The sequence below is a fragment of the Cyprinodon tularosa genome, unplaced genomic scaffold, assembly GCF_016077235.1.
Source record: "Cyprinodon tularosa strain WSP-4 unplaced genomic scaffold, ASM1607723v1 ctg131, whole genome shotgun sequence".
Classification (NCBI taxonomy): Eukaryota; Metazoa; Chordata; class Actinopteri; order Cyprinodontiformes; family Cyprinodontidae; genus Cyprinodon; species Cyprinodon tularosa.
In genome coordinates, this window is record NW_024038126.1 from 4,696 (window position 1) to 24,094 (window position 19,399).

The 19,399-nt window shown below is 36.3% G+C and overlaps 1 protein-coding gene across 4 annotated transcripts in view; it reads left to right on the forward strand.

The window, feature by feature from the left end:
• The first annotated feature begins 506 nt into the window (after positions 1-506).
• The window catches only part of LOC119778249 (brain-specific angiogenesis inhibitor 1-associated protein 2-like), a 32,387-nt gene continuing 13,494 nt past the window's right edge, over positions 507-19,399 (forward strand). For all 4 annotated transcript variants that reach the window (XM_038277398.1, XM_038277396.1, XM_038277395.1 and 1 more), the window contains exons 1-3: positions 507-652; positions 4,827-4,898; positions 12,931-13,068. In XM_038277398.1, coding sequence (XP_038133326.1) covers positions 608-652; positions 4,827-4,898; positions 12,931-13,068 — 255 coding nt within the window. In that variant the 5' untranslated portion in view covers positions 507-607. The remainder of the gene's footprint in view (positions 653-4,826; positions 4,899-12,930; positions 13,069-19,399) is intronic.

A 19,399-nucleotide genomic window follows, 5' to 3' on the forward strand; every position in this document is an offset into this window, starting at 1 on the left:
CACAGTTTAAGAAAATGTCATTCTCATCTTTTTCCTGTACGTTTGGATTTTTGAGTCTTTCCACCAGGTCTCTGTTTGGTACGTGTCCTTGGCTCAATGTGCTTCTTGTTTTTCTTGACAATGCACTGCAATTTCAGAAGAGGCAGACTGTAGGTACATGAAAGATAATTGTAGTTGCATGCCCCTTCTTTATTTTTCTATATTTTATTTTATTTATTTTAAAGGCTATAAACTTTTTACTTCAATAATCCAGAAGACATATTGATGTCTTTTAAAAAAGCACAAGCTTTAAAATCTAGCTTGCTTACTTTTTTTTTTTCATTCAGTTTTATATGAAGTCGTTTCAGTCTCTTTCATCTCATAACAAGCATCCATTGTGTTCTTCATTACCCCAGTTAAACGTCTACTGTCACGTATGTTATGTGTCTTGTGTTTGTGCACGTGCTTTGCATGTTGGGGTTGACGGTTCTCTCTTGCTTTTTTCATTTGAACTTTTTTCTCTCTCCCAGTTTTCTTCTTCTATCCTATTTTTGTTTGTATTTTAGGTTATTTATACTGTTTTCTCCATGTCTCTGTTTCTCCTTGTGAAGGGGACGTGCTGTTCCAGATGGCTGAGGTCCACAGACAGATCCAAGTGCAGCTCGAGGAAATGGTTGGTATTTCCAAGTTAAAGTGGTTTGTGGTTGTGTGTTTTAACAATGACTTCATCTATTGGAATATTTTAACAAATACACTATATTGCCAAAAGTATTTGCTCACCTGCCTTGACTCACATATGAGCTTAAGTGACATCCCGTTCCTAATCCATAGGGTTCAATATGACGTCGGTCCACCCTTTGCAGCTAGAACAGCTTCAACTCTTCTGGGAAGGCTGTCCACAAGGTTTAGGAGTGTGTTTATGGGAATTTTTGACCATTCTTCCAGAAGCGCATTTGTGAGGTCGCACACTGATGTTGGACGAGAAGGCCTGGCTCTCAGTCTCCGCTCTAATTCATCCCAAAGGTGTTCTATCGGGTTGAGGTCAGGACTCTGTGCAGGCCAGTCAAGTTCATCCACACCAGACTCTGTCATCCATGTCTTTATGGACCTTGCTTTGTGCACTGGTGCACAGTCATGTTGGAAGAGGAAGGGGCCAGCTCCAAACTGTTCCCACAAAGTTGGGAGCATGGAATTGTCCAAAATGTCTTGGTATGCTGAAGCATTCAGAGTTCCTTTCACTGGAACTAAGGGGCCAAGCCCAGCTCCTGAAAAACAACCCCACACCATAATCCCCCCTCCACCAAACTTTACACTTGGCACAATGCAGTCAGACAAGTACCGTTCTCCTGGCAACCGCCAAACCCAGACCCGTCCATCAGATTGCCAGATGGAGAAGCGCGATTCGTCACTCCAGAGAACGCGTCTCCACTGCTCTAGAGTCCAGTGGCGGCGTGCTTTACACCACCGCATCCGACGCTTTGCATTGCACTTGGTGATGTATGGCTTGGATGCAGCTGCTCGACCATGGAAACCCATTCCATGAAGCTCTCTGCGCACTGTTCTTGAGCTAATCTGAAGGCCACATGAAGTTTGGAGGTCTGTAGTGATTGACTCTGCAGAAAGTTGGCGACCTCTTCGCACTATGCGCTTCAGCATCCGCTGACCCCGCTCCGTCAGTTTACGTGGCCTACCACTTCGTGGCTGAGTTGCTGTCGTTCCCAAACACTTCCATTTTCTTATAATACAGCTGACAGTTGACTGTGGAATATTTAGGAGCGAGGAAATTTCACGACTGGATTTGTTGCACAGGTGGCATCCTATCACAGTTCCACGCTGGAATTCACTGAGCTCCTGAGAGCGACCCATTCTTTCACAAATGTTTGTAAAAACAGTCTGCATGCCTAGGTGCTTGAATTTATACACCTGTGGCCATGGAAGTGATTGGAACACCTGATTCCAATAATTTGGATGGGTGAGCAAATACTTTTGGCAATATAGTGTATATGCACAGAGGAACAAGTTACTACAAGGATGCAAAAGCAAATTTATTTTTATTGCTTCAAGATGTTCCTACAACAGTTCATGTCTTCATAACAAAGATTTATACCTGAAGTCCTTGATATACCAGATAAAATACAGTAAAATATAATTTCTATTTAAACTCTTAAGATTTTCCTTCAAAACTGCCATCCTGCAAAATAAGATTTTTTATTTTTTTTACAAAGGAGCATAAAATCATATGAGTTTGACTTGTAATACAGGAGTGGGTGGCCTGTGGCTTATCTCTCCCTCCTGTGTGGCTTGCAGTGACTCCACAAGTCTGTAAAGGTTTTCATTTAAAGTTTATAGAGGAATTTATTTTGTAATGTGTCCCTTTCCACCTCAGTTTCAGTCCCTTCCAATTAAGACTCTATACACAGGTCTGCAGCTAAATCATTTCTTATGCAGTTAGTTCAACTGAAGCACCAGCGAATCATGTTGGTTTGTTGGTAGTGCACACGTCCAACAAAACCCACCCCTTTACCTTGCCACATTAAAAGACACAAATGTAGTATGGCTGGAGTTCCATTATAACTTTGAAATCAATACATAAATAATAATATTTATAATAATAAATATATAAATAAATATATATAATAATATCATTGAACTTTATTGGTCTCACATTGGAGAAATTTACCTCTTCCTATTAACCCATCCCGTCGGGGAGCAGTGGGCTGCCATAATGGGTCGCCCTGGGAGCAGTGTGGGGTTAAGGGTCTTGTTCAGAGACCCAGAGATGCAGTCTGTGGAGTGGGGCTCAAACTCAGAACCTCAGGATTCCAGGCTCTATGCCCTAACCACTAGGGCCACCACTCCCCCATACAGTAGGAAAGACACTCATGATAGAACAGAGCAAACAACCTGAAGTAACTGACTCTACTTTTACTCCATATTGACATTACCTGTCAATGAAAAACAATAGTGACATACCAGATGCTGCACATGTGACTGTAGCTTTTTTAATCTAAACAATTTTCCTTATTGTTCACTAAAATAACCAGAGGTGAGCAGCCAGAAATTTTACTCAAATAAGGGTAGTGTTGAATTAAAAAATGTTGCTCATGTAATCGTAAAAGGTTAGAGTAAAATTACTCTTGGTGTACATTTTGTTACTCAAGTAAATTTGACCAGTTACTCTTTGCCTCTGGTTGTCATAGAAGGCAAAGATGAATTCAAAACTAAAGTGAGTTTTGTTGTTTTTTTTTTTGCAGATTGACCTCAAGAAAGGTGTCAATGTTATTATCATAATGACATTTTGTTGCCTTAGATGTTTTGATTTTCAAGCAAAATTATGACACAAATTTTCCAATAAAAAATACAGTTATTAGTAATAATATGTGGAAATTTTGCTTTGGGCCAAAAATGCATTTGGAAATGCATGTCCTTCAATCTTAGTGTCATGGTCAAAATTCTCCTGCATTTGATAAGTCAATTTTTTTTAACTGTTTATGAACATAATTTGAGCATTAACTTAGCTTTTATAGCATGTTAGGTAAAAAATAATGGCATCTTTTTAGTAGCCCTTTTACAGTTTCAGTACTGTTAGTTTAAAACGCTAAGTAACCAGCCACTCTAATCTGCACCAGAGATTGACCAATAAAGGTTTTTATTTTTTAAATGCAGATGAGATCCTTCTGATATCACTGTAACTGGTGTAATGTTTTTTTTTTTTGCCAATTATGCCAATATTGCTTTCTCTTTATTTACATGATGTGGAAGAGAATGTATAATATATAACACATATAAATAAAATAACACGTTACACAAGTCTCAATTAAAACAAAAATACTTCTACTGAGAAAACATATTAACAATTGATAGCAACTGGATGGAGCAGCAATGAATGCGTGTCACATGATTTCAAGCCATAGCTCCTGAATGCACAATGAATCGGCCTAAATAAGCACATATCAGCCGATACAAGACAAAAATGCTAATATCGCCTGAAATTAGACCCTGATTTGCATACCTGAGATACAAAAGGTTTTATGAGGGATCACCTGTGGGTTTCTCTCCACACATTCAGGTAACAAGCACTACTGCCTTTATATTATAAAATTTAGATCAATACCTAAAATATTAAGGATTTTCTAAGCACTGAAACTTTATTAGAACTACAGATATAATCTGACCTTCTGTAATGACTTGGCAGTTATTCATTTTGTTAGAGACAAAATGCAAATGTAATATCTTTTAAATAAATCTTTGATGCAAAACTCTTTGAAACAGGGATAAAGAGCTTATGTTGATCCTTGACAGTTGGGTAAATGTAATTTTGAGGAGCTACACCAAGTCACTGTTAAAATGGTGAAAGTAAAAGAATTTCAAAATAGAGGTGATTATGTAAGTTTTTCTATGCATCTGAAGCTGTGAACCTTATTCAACAATCTTTAAATCGCAAAGGATATAAAACTATTTATTGTCTTTTATATATATATATAAAAACTTTAATGTATATGGATGCAGGAAGCTATTTGCAGTTGAACACTTTATAGAATATATATTTTCAGGCTTGAATTCTGACAATGCAGGATATTTAGAAAAATATAAATAATAGTAAAAATGATCAAATGTATTAAAAAGTGACTAAATAATTGCATTACTTATCAAGTTACATGTGGCGTACTCAACAAATATTCAAAATATTTTCTACATTTTAATAAAATCTTGAACCAAAACCTTTATTGAAATATACTGATACTTCACAAGCCAGCACTTTGTTTGTCAAGGCATTCATAACGTCTTCTGTGAAACCATTCCTGTTTAATGAGACGTTTCTGTTTTCCTTTTGGTTTATTTTTCAGTTGAAAAGCTTCCACAATGAGTTGCTCTCTGAGCTTGAGAAGAAGGTGGATTTGGATGCTCGCTACTTGACTGTAAGTATCTACATGCGTCGCTTGGTTTCCTGAATCAGAAGAATGCTTAAAAAGTACACTGCAGTAGTTTATTTTTGGAAATGCTTACATTGTTGAACCAGAGCAGACAATGCCGAATTCAAATTAAGTGATAACAGCTTTGCTGTTTAAGCTGTTTTTCTTAGGTTTGGGTTTTAAGTCTGTAACATTTCATGTCTACTAAACTATCGAGGGTAGATTGATAATAATAAGCTCCTCATGGAGCGTGTGTAAGTGCTGCAAAGTGGGTCTACATGTGATATCTTTAGAATGAGTGGGTTGCAGCCGAAGTGTACAGCAGTATCACTGTGCGTCGTTTTAGGGGATGGTAAATGTTTTCATTATTGTATTGTTGGAAGAACCCTGTTATGAGCTGTATTAGCGCACAGCTCCTTGTATACACACTTTAAACAGCATTTAAAAATAAGTCAGCTGAAACTCACTTTAAATTCAAAGGTTAATTCAGATGCAGTCACAGTTCTGTCATCCTAAGGCAACCCCATTGTAATTACTAACACATTAAGCAAGTTGTTCTAGTTTCCATCGATATCTTTGTATTATTATCCAAACAAATACTGGGATTACCTTAAAAATTATTTAGAACTCTTGAACTCTTTTTCCATGTTTTGGTATCTTGGAACCATTTTATTTTACTGACAAATTAGAAAATATTGCATTTTTTTAAAAGGTGCACAAAATGTTTCATTCTAATAAGAGCTTGGTTTGCATTTGAATTCACTGCCACAGGGTCAATAGTTTGTACAATAACCTGCAATTAGAACTTCAAGTATTTTTATGTTTCTGCAAATTCTTTTTGACATTTAGAGGGTCTGTGAACATAAATTCCTCTCAGTCATATTTTGGTTTAAATATTGGTCACGATTTTTCCTGGGCCATTCTAAAACCTATGCTTTTAACATTTTAGGCCTGTAGTTTTTCATTCCCGGAAAAAAAAAGAAAAAGTTTTTAGTTTTTTTTTTTTTTATCATATACATACAATCAATACATTACACAAATTTCATAGATTCAACCTACTAATTTGCTGCCATCATGTTTTATGAGTGTGATGCATCTTGGGCAAGGTGTTTAGTTTTGGGGAAATCGCACAACTTGATAAGATAGACCGATACATCGGTCTGCTGATAGTAGCTTTTTTGCTTGTACCTGTATCTGCTGAAATGTGCATATTTTAGCTGAATTATTAGTGCATTCAGCAGCCATGTCTTGAGATCAAGTGAAGTCCAACTCCCTCCATTTACGAAACTATCCATTGTTAATGTTTTTTTTTATTTGTATAATACATTTTTACTTTGTGTCTGAATTGAGACTTATATAATGATTATCATTCTGTCATTTTCATCGAATAAATGGAGAAAAATAAAAAAAACAATATCACCTTCAAAAATAGTCTCTTAGAAAATTTGCATCACATACTGGCAATCGTTTTGACCGATGTCAAAATAATTTGTATCGGCCTCAGTCCTAAAAAAAACTTGATGGGTCAAATTTTTAACAAGGTGTACCTCATTCTAAAGGTTTAAATTTAATTGTAAACAAAAATTTCTTGGAACATCTTTTAATAATTTCTTATAAATCTTAGGTTTACAGTCAGGTATACTGTTGCCAGAATATCAGTCCACTTAAGGAGTTGTGTTTAACAAGGAAACAAGGAATTTAATTTTGGTTTCTCATCTTTTACAACGTAATCAACGCCAAAAAACCCCACAATATTTAGATTGAATGCTTTAAAAAAAATAAGAGAATAGATAAAAAGGATAGTAGCAGAACATACAAATCTGCATGTACAGCCCATCTTTGCAGATTGTCCATAGGTTTCATGAACCTATTGCTGCTGCTCGGATTGATGCTATACTTGCAAGAAAGCTACTTGACGATAGATTTGTGCCTCTTTCTACACAAGTATTTATGATCTGTATGAAACCTTGGAGTATTTTATATTTTAAAAAATATTTTAGCCTTCTGAACAATTTATATTTGACCTGGCTGAGTTCCTTAGCATCCATGATGCTGTTTTCACCAATGTTCTGTAAAAAGTGGTTGAGGCCCTCAAAGCCACACTTATATTGTATTTCCATTTGCAAAGATGGACTCTGTTTGCTCATTAGACTTACTGTTTGCCTAGAACCACTAAGATTGGGATACCCGTAGAATTGCCAGAGGGATTTGTCTTATATTTTGTTAGAGGAGCCTAAAAAGTGAAAACTGTTAAATTTAAAAGGCTAATTTTACTCCTAGTTCAAGTGAGTTATGGATTTTCAAAAGATAAGATAGGTAAAAGTTGAGCAGGGTATATTTTATAGAATATTTAAATGTATATTTAGTGATATGTCATCCTAGTTATTTATCTGAGACCAAAAAAGCTTTAGTAATAATGGAATATTTGTAACTATGACAGAACATTTTAATAATTGAGTAACTACTCCCACAATTCTTTCTGATAAAAGTATCCCTTGTCCAAAATAATATGCACAACAAAGCCTGCACAGAATTAATTGCTCAACATTTAATGTTTTGTATTATTTGTATTAATACTTGGACTTTTTTTATTTCACTTGCCCATTACATGTTTGACCTGTTTTTTTGTTTGTTTTTTGGCCAAAAACCAATGTATATAAGGCCATACATGACACAAAGCTGCAGTCAGGGACTCAATCATATGCTGAGTGCATATTTAATATAGGCATCTGGGGGAAAAGAAATTTCTTATTTCAAACCTCTGCTGGAATATTTGCCTATATTTATTTATTTAGGGTTATCTTCATCAGCTTCTCTAAGGTTTCTTTTAATTATCTCCAAATCCTGCACACTTATGTTCTGAATCAGTGCCAAAACCTATTTAATCTTTAATGTTGTTTACCGGTCCAAACCCTGCATCAAAGTTTTAAGAAACTTTACTGCAAACTCAAAGTTTTTTGCAGCCATGTACCTTTTTTTTTCTGCTTTTCATACTGGTTTTTCAGGAGGCCGTTGCCCTGTCAATTTAGTTAAATTTGCTGCGTTTTGCAATATGGCTGCACAATGTTGATAAAATATTTGATATGATTGGTAAATTCTGACTTAATTATATGACTTACAATAAATAAATGCTTGAAATATCCATTTTCTTTGGGTTCAGACAAACATCTTAGAAGATAAGAAATCCATACATTTTTTTAAAACATTGAAACAAATTCTGATCTCTCATTCTTAAAAGCACAGCTCAGTATGAAAGGGTGTTTTTTTTTTTTTTGATTAATTCCTCGGTTTATCACCGCTCTACCTTATAAAAAGTGCCAACCAATTATACAAAGTCTTAGAGGGCGCAGGGTTCTTGGATAAAAGAATTGCACCCAATACTGTCAAAGCGATTCCTAATCTGCACACTGCTTAGAATATTAAGATCACAAATTTGATATTATGGCCTCATAATATATCAAAATTGTGATGTTAACATCATTCTAAGCAGTATTTCCATGTACCTTTTCAGTCATTAGGTAAATATCCTTACACAGCAAAGCTATCTGTATTTGTCAGCTGTACAAAAAAAAAAAATCAACATTCTTGGGGCCATGTTGAGATAGTGATGTTCCAAAGGTAGGAGCAGCTGTCTACACAGCATTTTCTATTATTTAAGGTTCAAATGACCCTCAGCAGTTGTAGGTTTAACTGCTCCTAACTACAGTATTTAACATTGCAATAATTCTCTTACTGAAGAGATGTTGGGGTCTCATTTTTGGAGAAGTCATGAGATATTATCTATGTTCAGTAGCAGCCATTTAAAATGGCCCTTCCCAGTCAAACGCCAGCCGAATGGCAGCCCACTTCCCGGCAGCTCCCAGCAAAATCCCCTCCAACTTCCAGCCACTGCCCTTCTCCTGAGCATGCATTTTTTTTTTCTCTGACTCCACCCTTTCACTGAATGTCAGGGTCTGACCTTTTTAGATCTTAATGTCCACAAATCACAGAGTGTTTTAGTACAAAGATTGATGTTTAAAAAGGAATTGTAAGGGACCAGCCAAGGAGACATAAAGGAAAGTAGGAAAATGATGAATGTCTGCTACTGTATAGCTGCATTTAAGAAAATGACACGATAGATAGATAGATAGATAGATAGATAGATAGATAGATAGATAGATAGATAGATAGATAGATAGATACACTATATTGCCAAAAGTATTTGCTCACCTGCCTTGACTCACATATGAGCTTAAGTGACATCCCGTTCCTAATCCATAGGGTTCAATATGACGTCGGTCCACCCTTTGCAGCTAGAACAGCTTCAACTCTTCTGGGAAGGCTGTCCACAAGGTTTAGGAGTGTGTTTATGGGAATTTTTGACCATTCTTCCAGAAGCGCATTTGTGAGGTCGCACACTGATGTTGGACGAGAAGGCCTGGCTCTCAGTCTCCGCTCTAATTCATCCCAAAGGTGTTCTATCGGGTTGAGGTCAGGACTCTGTGCAGGCCAGTCAAGTTCATCCACACCAGACTCTGTCATCCATGTCTTTATGGACCTTGCTTTGTGCACTGGTGCACAGTCATGTTGGAAGAGGAAGGGGCCAGCTCCAAACTGTTCCCACAAAGTTGGGAGCATGGAATTGTCCAAAATGTCTTGGTATGCTGAAGCATTCAGAGTTCCTTTCACTGGAACTAAGGGGCCAAGCCCAGCTCCTGAAAAACAACCCCACACCATAATCCCCCCTCCACCAAACTTTACACTTGGCACAATGCAGTCAGACAAGTACCGTTCTCCTGGCAACCGCCAAACCCAGACCCGTCCATCAGATTGCCAGATGGAGAAGCGCGATTCGTCACTCCAGAGAACGCGTCTCCACTGCTCTAGAGTCCAGTGGCGGCGTGCTTTACACCACCGCATCCGACGCTTTGCATTGCACTTGGTGATGTATGGCTTGGATGCAGCTGCTCGCCCATGGAAACCCATTCCATGAAGCTCTCTGCGCACTGTTCTTGAGCTACATGAAGTTTGGAGGTCTGTAGTGATTGACTCTGCAGAAAGTTGGCGACCTCTTTGCACTATGCGCGTCAGCATCCGCTGACCCCGCTCCGTCAGTTTACGTGGCCTACCACTTCGTGGCTGAGTTGCTGTCGTTCCCAAACACTTCCATTTTCTTATAATACAGCTGACAGTTGACTGTGGAATATTTAGGAGCGAGGAAATTTCACGACTGGATTTGTTGCACAGGTGGCATCCTATCACAGTTCCACGCTGGAATTCACTGAGCTCCTGAGAGCGACCCATTCTTTCACAAATGTTTGTAAAAACAGTCTGCATGCCTAGGTGCTTGAATTTATACACCTGTGGCCATGGAAGTGATTGGAACACCTGATTCCAATAATTTGGATGGGTGAGCAAATACTTTTGGCAATATAGTGTAGATAGATAGATAGATAGATAGATAGATAGATAGATAGATAGATAGATAGATAACAATGTATTGGTCCGTTACATACTTGTAAAATGCATTGATTTTGCTTCACATGATAGATCTCATAACATTTTAGATCACATGTCAATCCTTTCATAAAGATTGGAATGTGGTCAGAAACCTAAATGACCCTTCTGTTTCTAAACAGATTTATCAACAGTGGTTATCTGTTCTTTCCATGTTGGTTAACCGGGGTTTGCTTTTTCAGTACAAGGAAAATGGGAGGGGTTATCTGACTATTTTTTGTTAATCTAGGAGTTATTTCCCAACACCAGCCCCAGTTTCTGTGAGATTAATTCTGCCACCAGCGAGGCAGTCTGTGTTGGCTGTATCACTTTACCTTGAACAACAGGAGAAAATGAGGAGATGACTCATCCCTTTTTATCATTAATGCATTTGAAAGCTGATAAAGGTCCAAAGACCTAATTTGGTCCATTTTCAAACATATTGAATAGATCGGTGATTTTTGAAAATATCTCTTCAATGAAATGCAAACACTGCATGTCCTGCTGCTAGTCTGAAGCAACCGTTTCCAATTTCTGCTCCTTTTCAGAGTACCTTGAAAATACCTGTTTATGTGCCCATTTCATCCAGGATGCAAATGTGGGTGTTGGAACCCCTGTGCATATGCCTCTTTTTCCTTCTAATCTTGTCAAATGTAGGGACCACATGAGCTTTCTCAAACCACACACTGTTACTATAGCAACAGAGCTCATAAAGCCAAGGAAACAACACTGTTTATTATTATTATTATTATTATTATTTTTATTATTATTATTACAGAAATAATCTAGCTAAACAATCAAAACATCAAACAGATTGAGTTATTAACACTTTTTTTTTTTTTTTTTTGCAAAACCTTGCTTGTGTTGTTGTCCTCACAGGCTGTCACCGATATCTGATTGTTTATGTTATTTGATGAAAATCAGCCCTAACAAGGGATGGGCTTTTGCAGCAGATACTCACAGATACGTGATCAAAGAAGTTCTTCAATTCAAAGCTAAACCAGTAAATAAATCAATAGAGAACATAAAGTTTAAGACCCAGATAATTCCAGCACTTCCTTTATTGAAAGAATTTTCTGTGCCTTTTCTAACACAGAGATAAAACAGAGAGAATGATGCTAGCTCATATCCCCCATGACCTGTAATTGACATACATTTCTCAGCCTTAACTTTACAAGTATCTGTTTAATAATCCTCTGATTCATTAGGGTATAGATGTCAAACCTCCAGAGTCTTCTCATTACTTCTCTGGACTTGTTGAAACAGAATCTTGTGATTCCTGTTGGAAGCAAACAAACGTATACCTGTATGAGATTGGATGTTGGATGCTGACAAAGAAAGATAATAACCTTGGGCTGAAATGCGACAGTATTATGGGATGAAAATTGAACAGGAGGAAAATGAAATGTTATTTGCTATAATTAAAAACTGAATAGAAAAAGAGATAATTCATTTTGAGTTAGGGGCACATGAATATCATTGATGGGTAAGCAAATAGTTAGTCTTTTTAAGAGCTGGCACGTCTAGCAGGCACCAGGGGGCTTGAGTGGTGTCACGAGTGGAACGGTTAACAGAGTGACTAATAGTCAGTCAAAACAGAGAGTGAAGGTCAGCAGAAACAGATGCCTCTATAGACACATCAGAGAACATGACTATCACCAGGAGAGAGTGCATTGGGGGTTTTCATGACACTGGGTGCTTATGTTGTCCATTTCCCCCCCAACATGGGGGGTAATATCTGTGCATATGTTGTCAGCACCACAGGGTTCGTTCTGTGTAAAACCACCTTTCAATGCACATGCATATCTACCGGTACCAGTTTATGCATCAAAAGCCTGACATTTCTACCTATTTTTCTTTGCGAAATCGGCTATTTTTGTCATAATTAAAGACAATATTTTACCCTCAGTTTTTAAACATTGCCACAGATTCTGGGTTGGGTTTGGATATACATTCAAACATTGTTTTCTTATGCATCCCTTAACCGATTTTCTTCAAGATTTTCCACAATTTATCATCATGATTGCTCTTTCCATAAAAGTTTAAAAAAAAAATTTTTTTTTTTTATTTACGGAATGACTATGAACTGGATGACTGAGAATCTTCATCAGCATGGTTGCTCTTATCTAATCTGACTAAATTAAGTCTATAATATTGTTGTTGAACATAAACTGATATCTGGTCCATAGCAATACACCACAGAGATTCTTTTAAATGTTCATTGGATTTTTTTTTATTTTTTTTTATTTCCTCACTCTAAAGAGGAGCAAATGCAACAGGGAATATCTGTGTTAATGTGGATGTGTGACTGTGATCAGCTATACCTGATTTGAATGTGGCGATAGAATTAATTCTAACAAAGGAAATTGACGAAAGATGTTCTTATATTTTACTTTGATAAATTAAATCTAGAGATCGTTTTTCTTTTTTCTTTTTTTTTATTTGCATATATTTCAGTAAAACATGTTCTGTCTTCTGTCTCTTTGATTAAAACCTTTAAAAACATTTGATTATGCAAAAAGTAGGATTTTCTTCTCTCTGAACTGCTTCTTTCTCCTTTTAGGCTGCCTTGAAAAAATACCAGATGGAACATAAGAGCAAAGGGGAGAGTCTGGAAAAATGCCAGGGTGAACTGAAGAAGCTCAGAAGAAAGAGCCAGGGCAGTAAGAACCCTTCAAAGTACGGAGAGAAGGAGATGCAGGTGAGCCCCTGCAGAGTTCTTACTGCGTCACAACTTGATAAGAAATCTTCTTCATATATATATATTCTCTGCATATACCTTATATAACAAGATAAAAGTTTATATTTAGAAATATTTGCAGTAATGTTGAGAAGAAGAAACTGCTAAGATGGTTGTAGATTTAGGAGACATATGTACTTAGTTTTTTTCTCTGCTTTACTGATTTAATAGTTTCTGCATACTCCAACTAGATGTGGCTGAATATAAGATTTAGGGATTATGAACCACAGTGAAAAGAAGGACTTTAAAATCCTTTATTAAGTAAAGAGAACACTGCCAAGATGGGGGTGGAGGCAGAGGTGACATGATGTCCTGAGTGGGAAGGGAAATGCTGAAGATTTGATTATGAATTATGTGCCCTTGGAAACCTTCATTATATGTGCATACATTCAAGTAGGAATACTGAAAGGCAGGAGGAAAACACAAACTACAGTTATTGATATACTGAAGGTGGATGCACAATTGAGCCAATGGGATTTGACAGATTACTTTATCGGAGTTTTAACAAAATATAATACACACGCAATAACAAGAAATGGGTTTATGCATCAAAGGTTAGGTAGAACTATTGCACTCTTAGCTTCCTGCAATACAGATTTAAGCTTTAATCCAGTTGTATTAAAGAAAGAGGCTGCTTGAGGGATTAGTTTCTTATAATAACGGAACCTTTGTTGATTGTTTCAGGTTAAATGAATGTTGATTGATTCGAAGTGAACATTTGCTGTATGACATTGCTTGATTAGTAATGTCACATTTATTTTTCCATCCCTTACATGACAGGGTAGCAGTTCAGTTCAGTTCAGTTCCTGGGCACAAACAAACCTGACAACATTCTTCTGTATCAAGCTCATTGTTCCTTTTTTAATGCTTCCTTGTTCAGTCCTCTACCAAGAGGGAAATCAAGAGACACAATAAAAAAAAAAGGTCAAAACAATTCGTTGGTAGCAGGAATTAAGATAAAGGATGGGAGCAAAGATGTGCACACAGACCAGGGCTGGTAGTTATAACTGAGCTGCTGTTGGTCTTAGTTAGGTGAGATCAGTTGTCAGGTAGACTAAATCTCCAGGATACAAACTTTTACAAACTCAAAAAAGTTTTTTTGTTTTGTTTTGCTGTGCCACTTTTATGCTGTCACTTACAATTGCACACTCACATCCAACGCCATCTTGTCTATTATGGTGTGGAAGAGCTGGATTGATGTGACTCGGTTGTCACATCACGTTTGTTTCATTGTGTCACAAATGCCTTGAAGAGGTGATGTATTAAGTGTCATCATAAGGCATCAAGTCTGACAAAGCACTCAGCAGTGCAGCCAAGTGTGAAGCACTGCTTGAATTGCTAGCATTACTGTGGGCTCTACATGAGCAAATCAATTAGAAAAGAATCATGCTCCTTTTCATTTAAGTTTTTTCCTTTCTCCTAATAGTGAAAAAGTTTTTTTTAAAGTTTGTTGTTGTATAGTTCTTCATTATAGATTGTCTTATTTAAGTCATTTAATTCCTCTTAATAAACGGCTCTGCATTACATTAAACACAGTAATTGTAAGAGTGTATACTCTACTTTTAATATAAGATATTTTCATGGTACCCATGTTAATGATTTAGTGGGAATATGTATTAAAACTTCATCTAAAGACCAAATCCTTTTAATGATATGTCTTGTGGTTATCAATAAAATAACGTGAATATAGTTTTTGTTGATGATTTACAATTTTCAGAATAAATGCAGACATTCAGATAAGGACTGGTGGAAAAACTACTGATTGGAATCAAGTGCTTCTATTAATGATGATGCAATAATAACTAAAGATACAACCAGTAATATGTCTCATTTACTTTCAAAGATTGAAACAAAACAGATCAAACTTTCCTGGACAAATGAAGCTCTTTTAAGTGAAATGTCAAAATCCATGATCTGTATTTGCACCACATAGAACTACAACAGCATTTCAAATGCTTTTATATTAGTATTATTGAACATATTGATTGCATAAAAATATCAAAATTATGTTTAAAAAAAAAAAAAAAAAAAAAAAGGATATAAATATACATATATAATAATAATAAACACATCGTGGTGTGAAATCCTCCTCAATTTTAGGTTTGCAGCTAAATACGCATTTAGTACAAACATTGTAAAAGCATGTGAAGGCTGTGCTTTTTTCATACAAAAAACAGTTAGAATATTATAGTTAGAATATTGATTTATCTTAAATTTACCTTTTTTAATGTATGGGAACTAAATATATCTATCAGCCTGTCTTTCTAATAATTATTGCCTTATTCTACTGCAAACCTTTTTCTTGACACCAAAAGGTATTGATGTAAAGGTTTTTTTTTTTTTTTTTTTTTTTACTTTAACATGTGTTTCAAAGCAAGTGGTGACTAATTTGGTCCTTCCATAAGCTGCACAGTTATACTGGGTACATCTCAAAAAATCTGATTATTTAAAAGTTTTATGCATATTGTTTCTTACTTCAGATCAAGAAGCGCTCTTGTGGATTTTGTATAATTTTGATGATTAAGCCTAATCATGAAAATTCCAAAATCTGTGTCTGAGAAAGTGCAAATACTAAATCAGAGAAAAAAGAAATGCTCTTCTTTTTATCTTATACCAGTAAGTTATAGGATTTTTCCTGTGGTTAGAAGAATCTGGTAGAACTGAAACACTTAATCACCTAAGATAATTGTTTTCTCTGAACTACCGGTACATGAAAAAAAGGAAGGAAGGAAAGTAAAAAACAAATAACGTTTACCTCTTTGAATGTTAAACTTAATTATTAGTTTTAGATGTAATCCCACTCTCCTACCAAGTCTGTATGACTTATCAATTAGGCCCATCTGTGCAGAGGGAAGGGCTCTTCATTCTCTGGACTCATACAGTAATTTGCAATGACTTTGCAGGAAAACAGAAAAATCAATCTCCCTTTCTCATTTTCAGTCTGCTCACTTTCACTGATAATATCACGGCTGTAGGCGTGTGAGAGAAAAGTCAACTCGTTTGTGCCTGAGCCCACAAGAAGCGTAGCTGGCAAATTATAGAACGAGAGCCCTGCACTCCCACAAGACCTGTGCTTCACAATTACAAGTGTCCACCTGGAAAAATAGTTCCGATTTGTGACAGATTGCATGGTTTAATTTGTGCTGCTAGAGGTACAGCGGGAGGCAGGGAAGAAAAGGACAAGTAAATGTTGCAAAGATAAGGGCAGTGTCTCATCCTCCTCCACCACATTTGTGATGCTTTGAAAGATGAGAGGCACTACTTCTTTACAAGCTGGTATCTTAGTGCATTCTAGCAGCAAAAGGAGTCAGACCAGGATAAAACTATAGACTTCTCATTTTTTTCCTATTCGCTCTGACCTTTCTTTCCTAAAGACGATTCCAAAGCCCCATCAGTAGGTAAAATCTGATAAAATGCTAATTATTTCATCATGAAGTTCAATGAAGAGTACCATATAAAGGGATTGTATCAAGATGAGCTCCTTTGTACTGCACAAGATTTTAATAAGAGCGCAGAGAGGAACAGCTCTCCAAACCAAGACGGAGAACTTAATATCATAGAAATGATGTTTGATCCACTCAGACTTTTTCTATAACATTAAATGGATTCTAATCTGTAGATTTTACAGGTATGCACACCCAAAGAAAAGTGTTTTGGGGTGCCTGCAAAGGAAAATCAATGATAAAAACCAAAATGTACCTTGGGTGTTTTGCTTCAGAGGTTTCCAAAGTCTGTTTCTATTTACTCCAACAGTAGTGCTGCGACAGCTCGAAATGGTGCAAGCTGCTGTGCAATCACCTCAGAAGTACTGCATAATATGAACACTTTTGTTGCCATGAATCCAGGTGGATTATTTACCAAGCAATTGCTATGAGAGCCTCTGTCCCCGTGGTTGTAATTACCAGAAAATGTGATGGTTGTGCAGAGTATTGGAGTGCTGGAGCGTTAGGAAATCAGATTAATTGTGATGAATCGATTATTGAAATATTCTTCAACCAATTTAGTAATCGATGAATTATTAACTGTAGTATAGGGACTATAAAGCATGAATTTAGCCGACAGAGCGACCCACTTAAAGCAGTAATTTTGCCAAAAAAAAAAAAAAAAAGAAACATTTTGCATTTAAGATTTAGAAAAGATTAAAAATGCTCCATTCTCCTCAGGTGGAAAAGCTTTAGTTTTACCTGGTTTCATTTCGTTAAAAGTCTTCTTCAAAGAATCGTTGGCTATCCAATTATTAATTGATTAATCTAAAAAAAAAATCTACAGATTATTCAATTTGCAATATAGTCTTTTTTTTCAGCTATAATTTAATCCTGTATATGTCGGTGTATAAAGATGTACAGAGAAGATCCTGTAATGCTGAATACTTAAAGCTGGGGTGTTAAAACTGCCCTGACAGTTTTCATTTCTATCCATAACCTTTGTAGAACAAGTCAGTCTAGCTGTGATGTAACTTGAGGTCACTGGAAAATAATGGTGCCTTGTGTCTGTGTGAGCTTTTCTCACTGCACTCATTGTCTTGGGTTACTTTCATGACCTTTTGAATGGCTGAGAATGGGGCCATGTTGATTTGACAAAAGGCGAGCGCACACTGCCTCAGCCGCTCCTATTAGCTCTGGTTAGAGGTGTTGCAGAGGCTAGCAGTCTGTGAGTCACAGACTGCAAATACGAAAAGGGTCACTCCACCAGAGAGACAAAGGGGAAGTTGCTTTGACTGTGATCTTTCTTGGGTCCTTTCACTGGACAGTTTCTGTGATGTAGTCAAGGACCATTTCACAAATGCTTGAAGATAATACAGTCTGTCCACGTGTGCATTTTCTTGAAATTTCTGTACTGAGATGTGCTTGTTTCTGCCTTCTCCCTCCTCTGGTTTTATTCTCTTTTCAGCTGCAGCAAAGACTATGACTCATTCCTAAACAAAATTGCTATCCCCATCTCTTTTTCATGGAGATTATTAGAAGTAATAAATGTCATCTTTAAACGCAAAAATTATTTTGGCAGTTTTATACACTAACTCTTCTGAAGGATCCTCATATTTTAACAAAGTATTAATTAAAGAACAATAGCCTTTATTTAAAGCATTTTCAGTGTAAGATCTTTTTTATTAAATCTAGCAAAGCAATGATTCACACTCAGCATTATGTTATAAGATAATACAAAAGCGCTGCACCACGATGAAAAGTAACAGACTTCTTTGTTTGACCCAGAGCTGTTCAAATAAAATACTGAAATGACAAAAGGAGGGTATCGTGCTTACTCATAACATGTATGGGCTTTGCTACACAATTATATAGATAATATCTGTGGGTTTTGATTTAATTCCCACATGTTTTTAAAGGAGCATCTTTCTCTCAAAATGAATGACTACATAAATAATCAAAGACCTAACTTTGACTTACTTAAAATGGTTAAAGGTATATTGCAGGAGTTTCGCAAATTTTTGAAAAGATCCGCCCTCTCCACTTAAAAAAAAAAAAAAAGTTGCAATTTGCCTCGCTCATACAAGCTTACTTTCTAAAATAACATTTGCAATTTTTCTACTATGTCAGACTCACCACTGGTAAGTGAAAATGGGGACAAGCACATAAAATGGCCTTACCGTCACCAGAATGATTGACAATTGGGAGGACCACTTATTTTGATGATCCACCTAGAAGAAGAACATCCTCCACTATACCTTTAGGAGTGTGGCCTGATGATTATGAAATGAAACACAAATTCCACATTTGCCATTAAAGAATTTGCTACAAAAGTCAATATAAAAACAGAGATTAAAAAAATCTGATTAATCTACTTGTTTAATAAAATGTTAAACATTAACCTTCCTAGTTCTTATATGCAATATCTAAGATGGAAACGTTTGGAAATGTATTCAAACATATGACTTGATTCTAACATGGCAACACACTAAAGCATGTTTCAGCTTAGATCAAATCATGGCAAGTAAATAAAAAAATCTACCCTTCTAGGTCACTCATATTAGCAGATGGTTATAAATTCATCAAACAGTTCTCATTTGACCTACTTTTAAATGCAGTCTAAAACTGAACTGATAATATACAAAACACTGACATGAACCTTATATGTGCAGGTTTCTTTTTACAAATTTAATTGATATGGTGCAACTTGTGTTACAGTGAATTAGATACAGTAAACATTTTTTTCCATTGTTTTAGTTCCTAATTGGCTAATTGATTTTAGAGCGCTACATTAGGCTGAGCTTCTGTATGAAGCATGAATGTATGGAAACTGTGTCCATCTCCAGTATCGGTAATTTATTCCTGTTCTT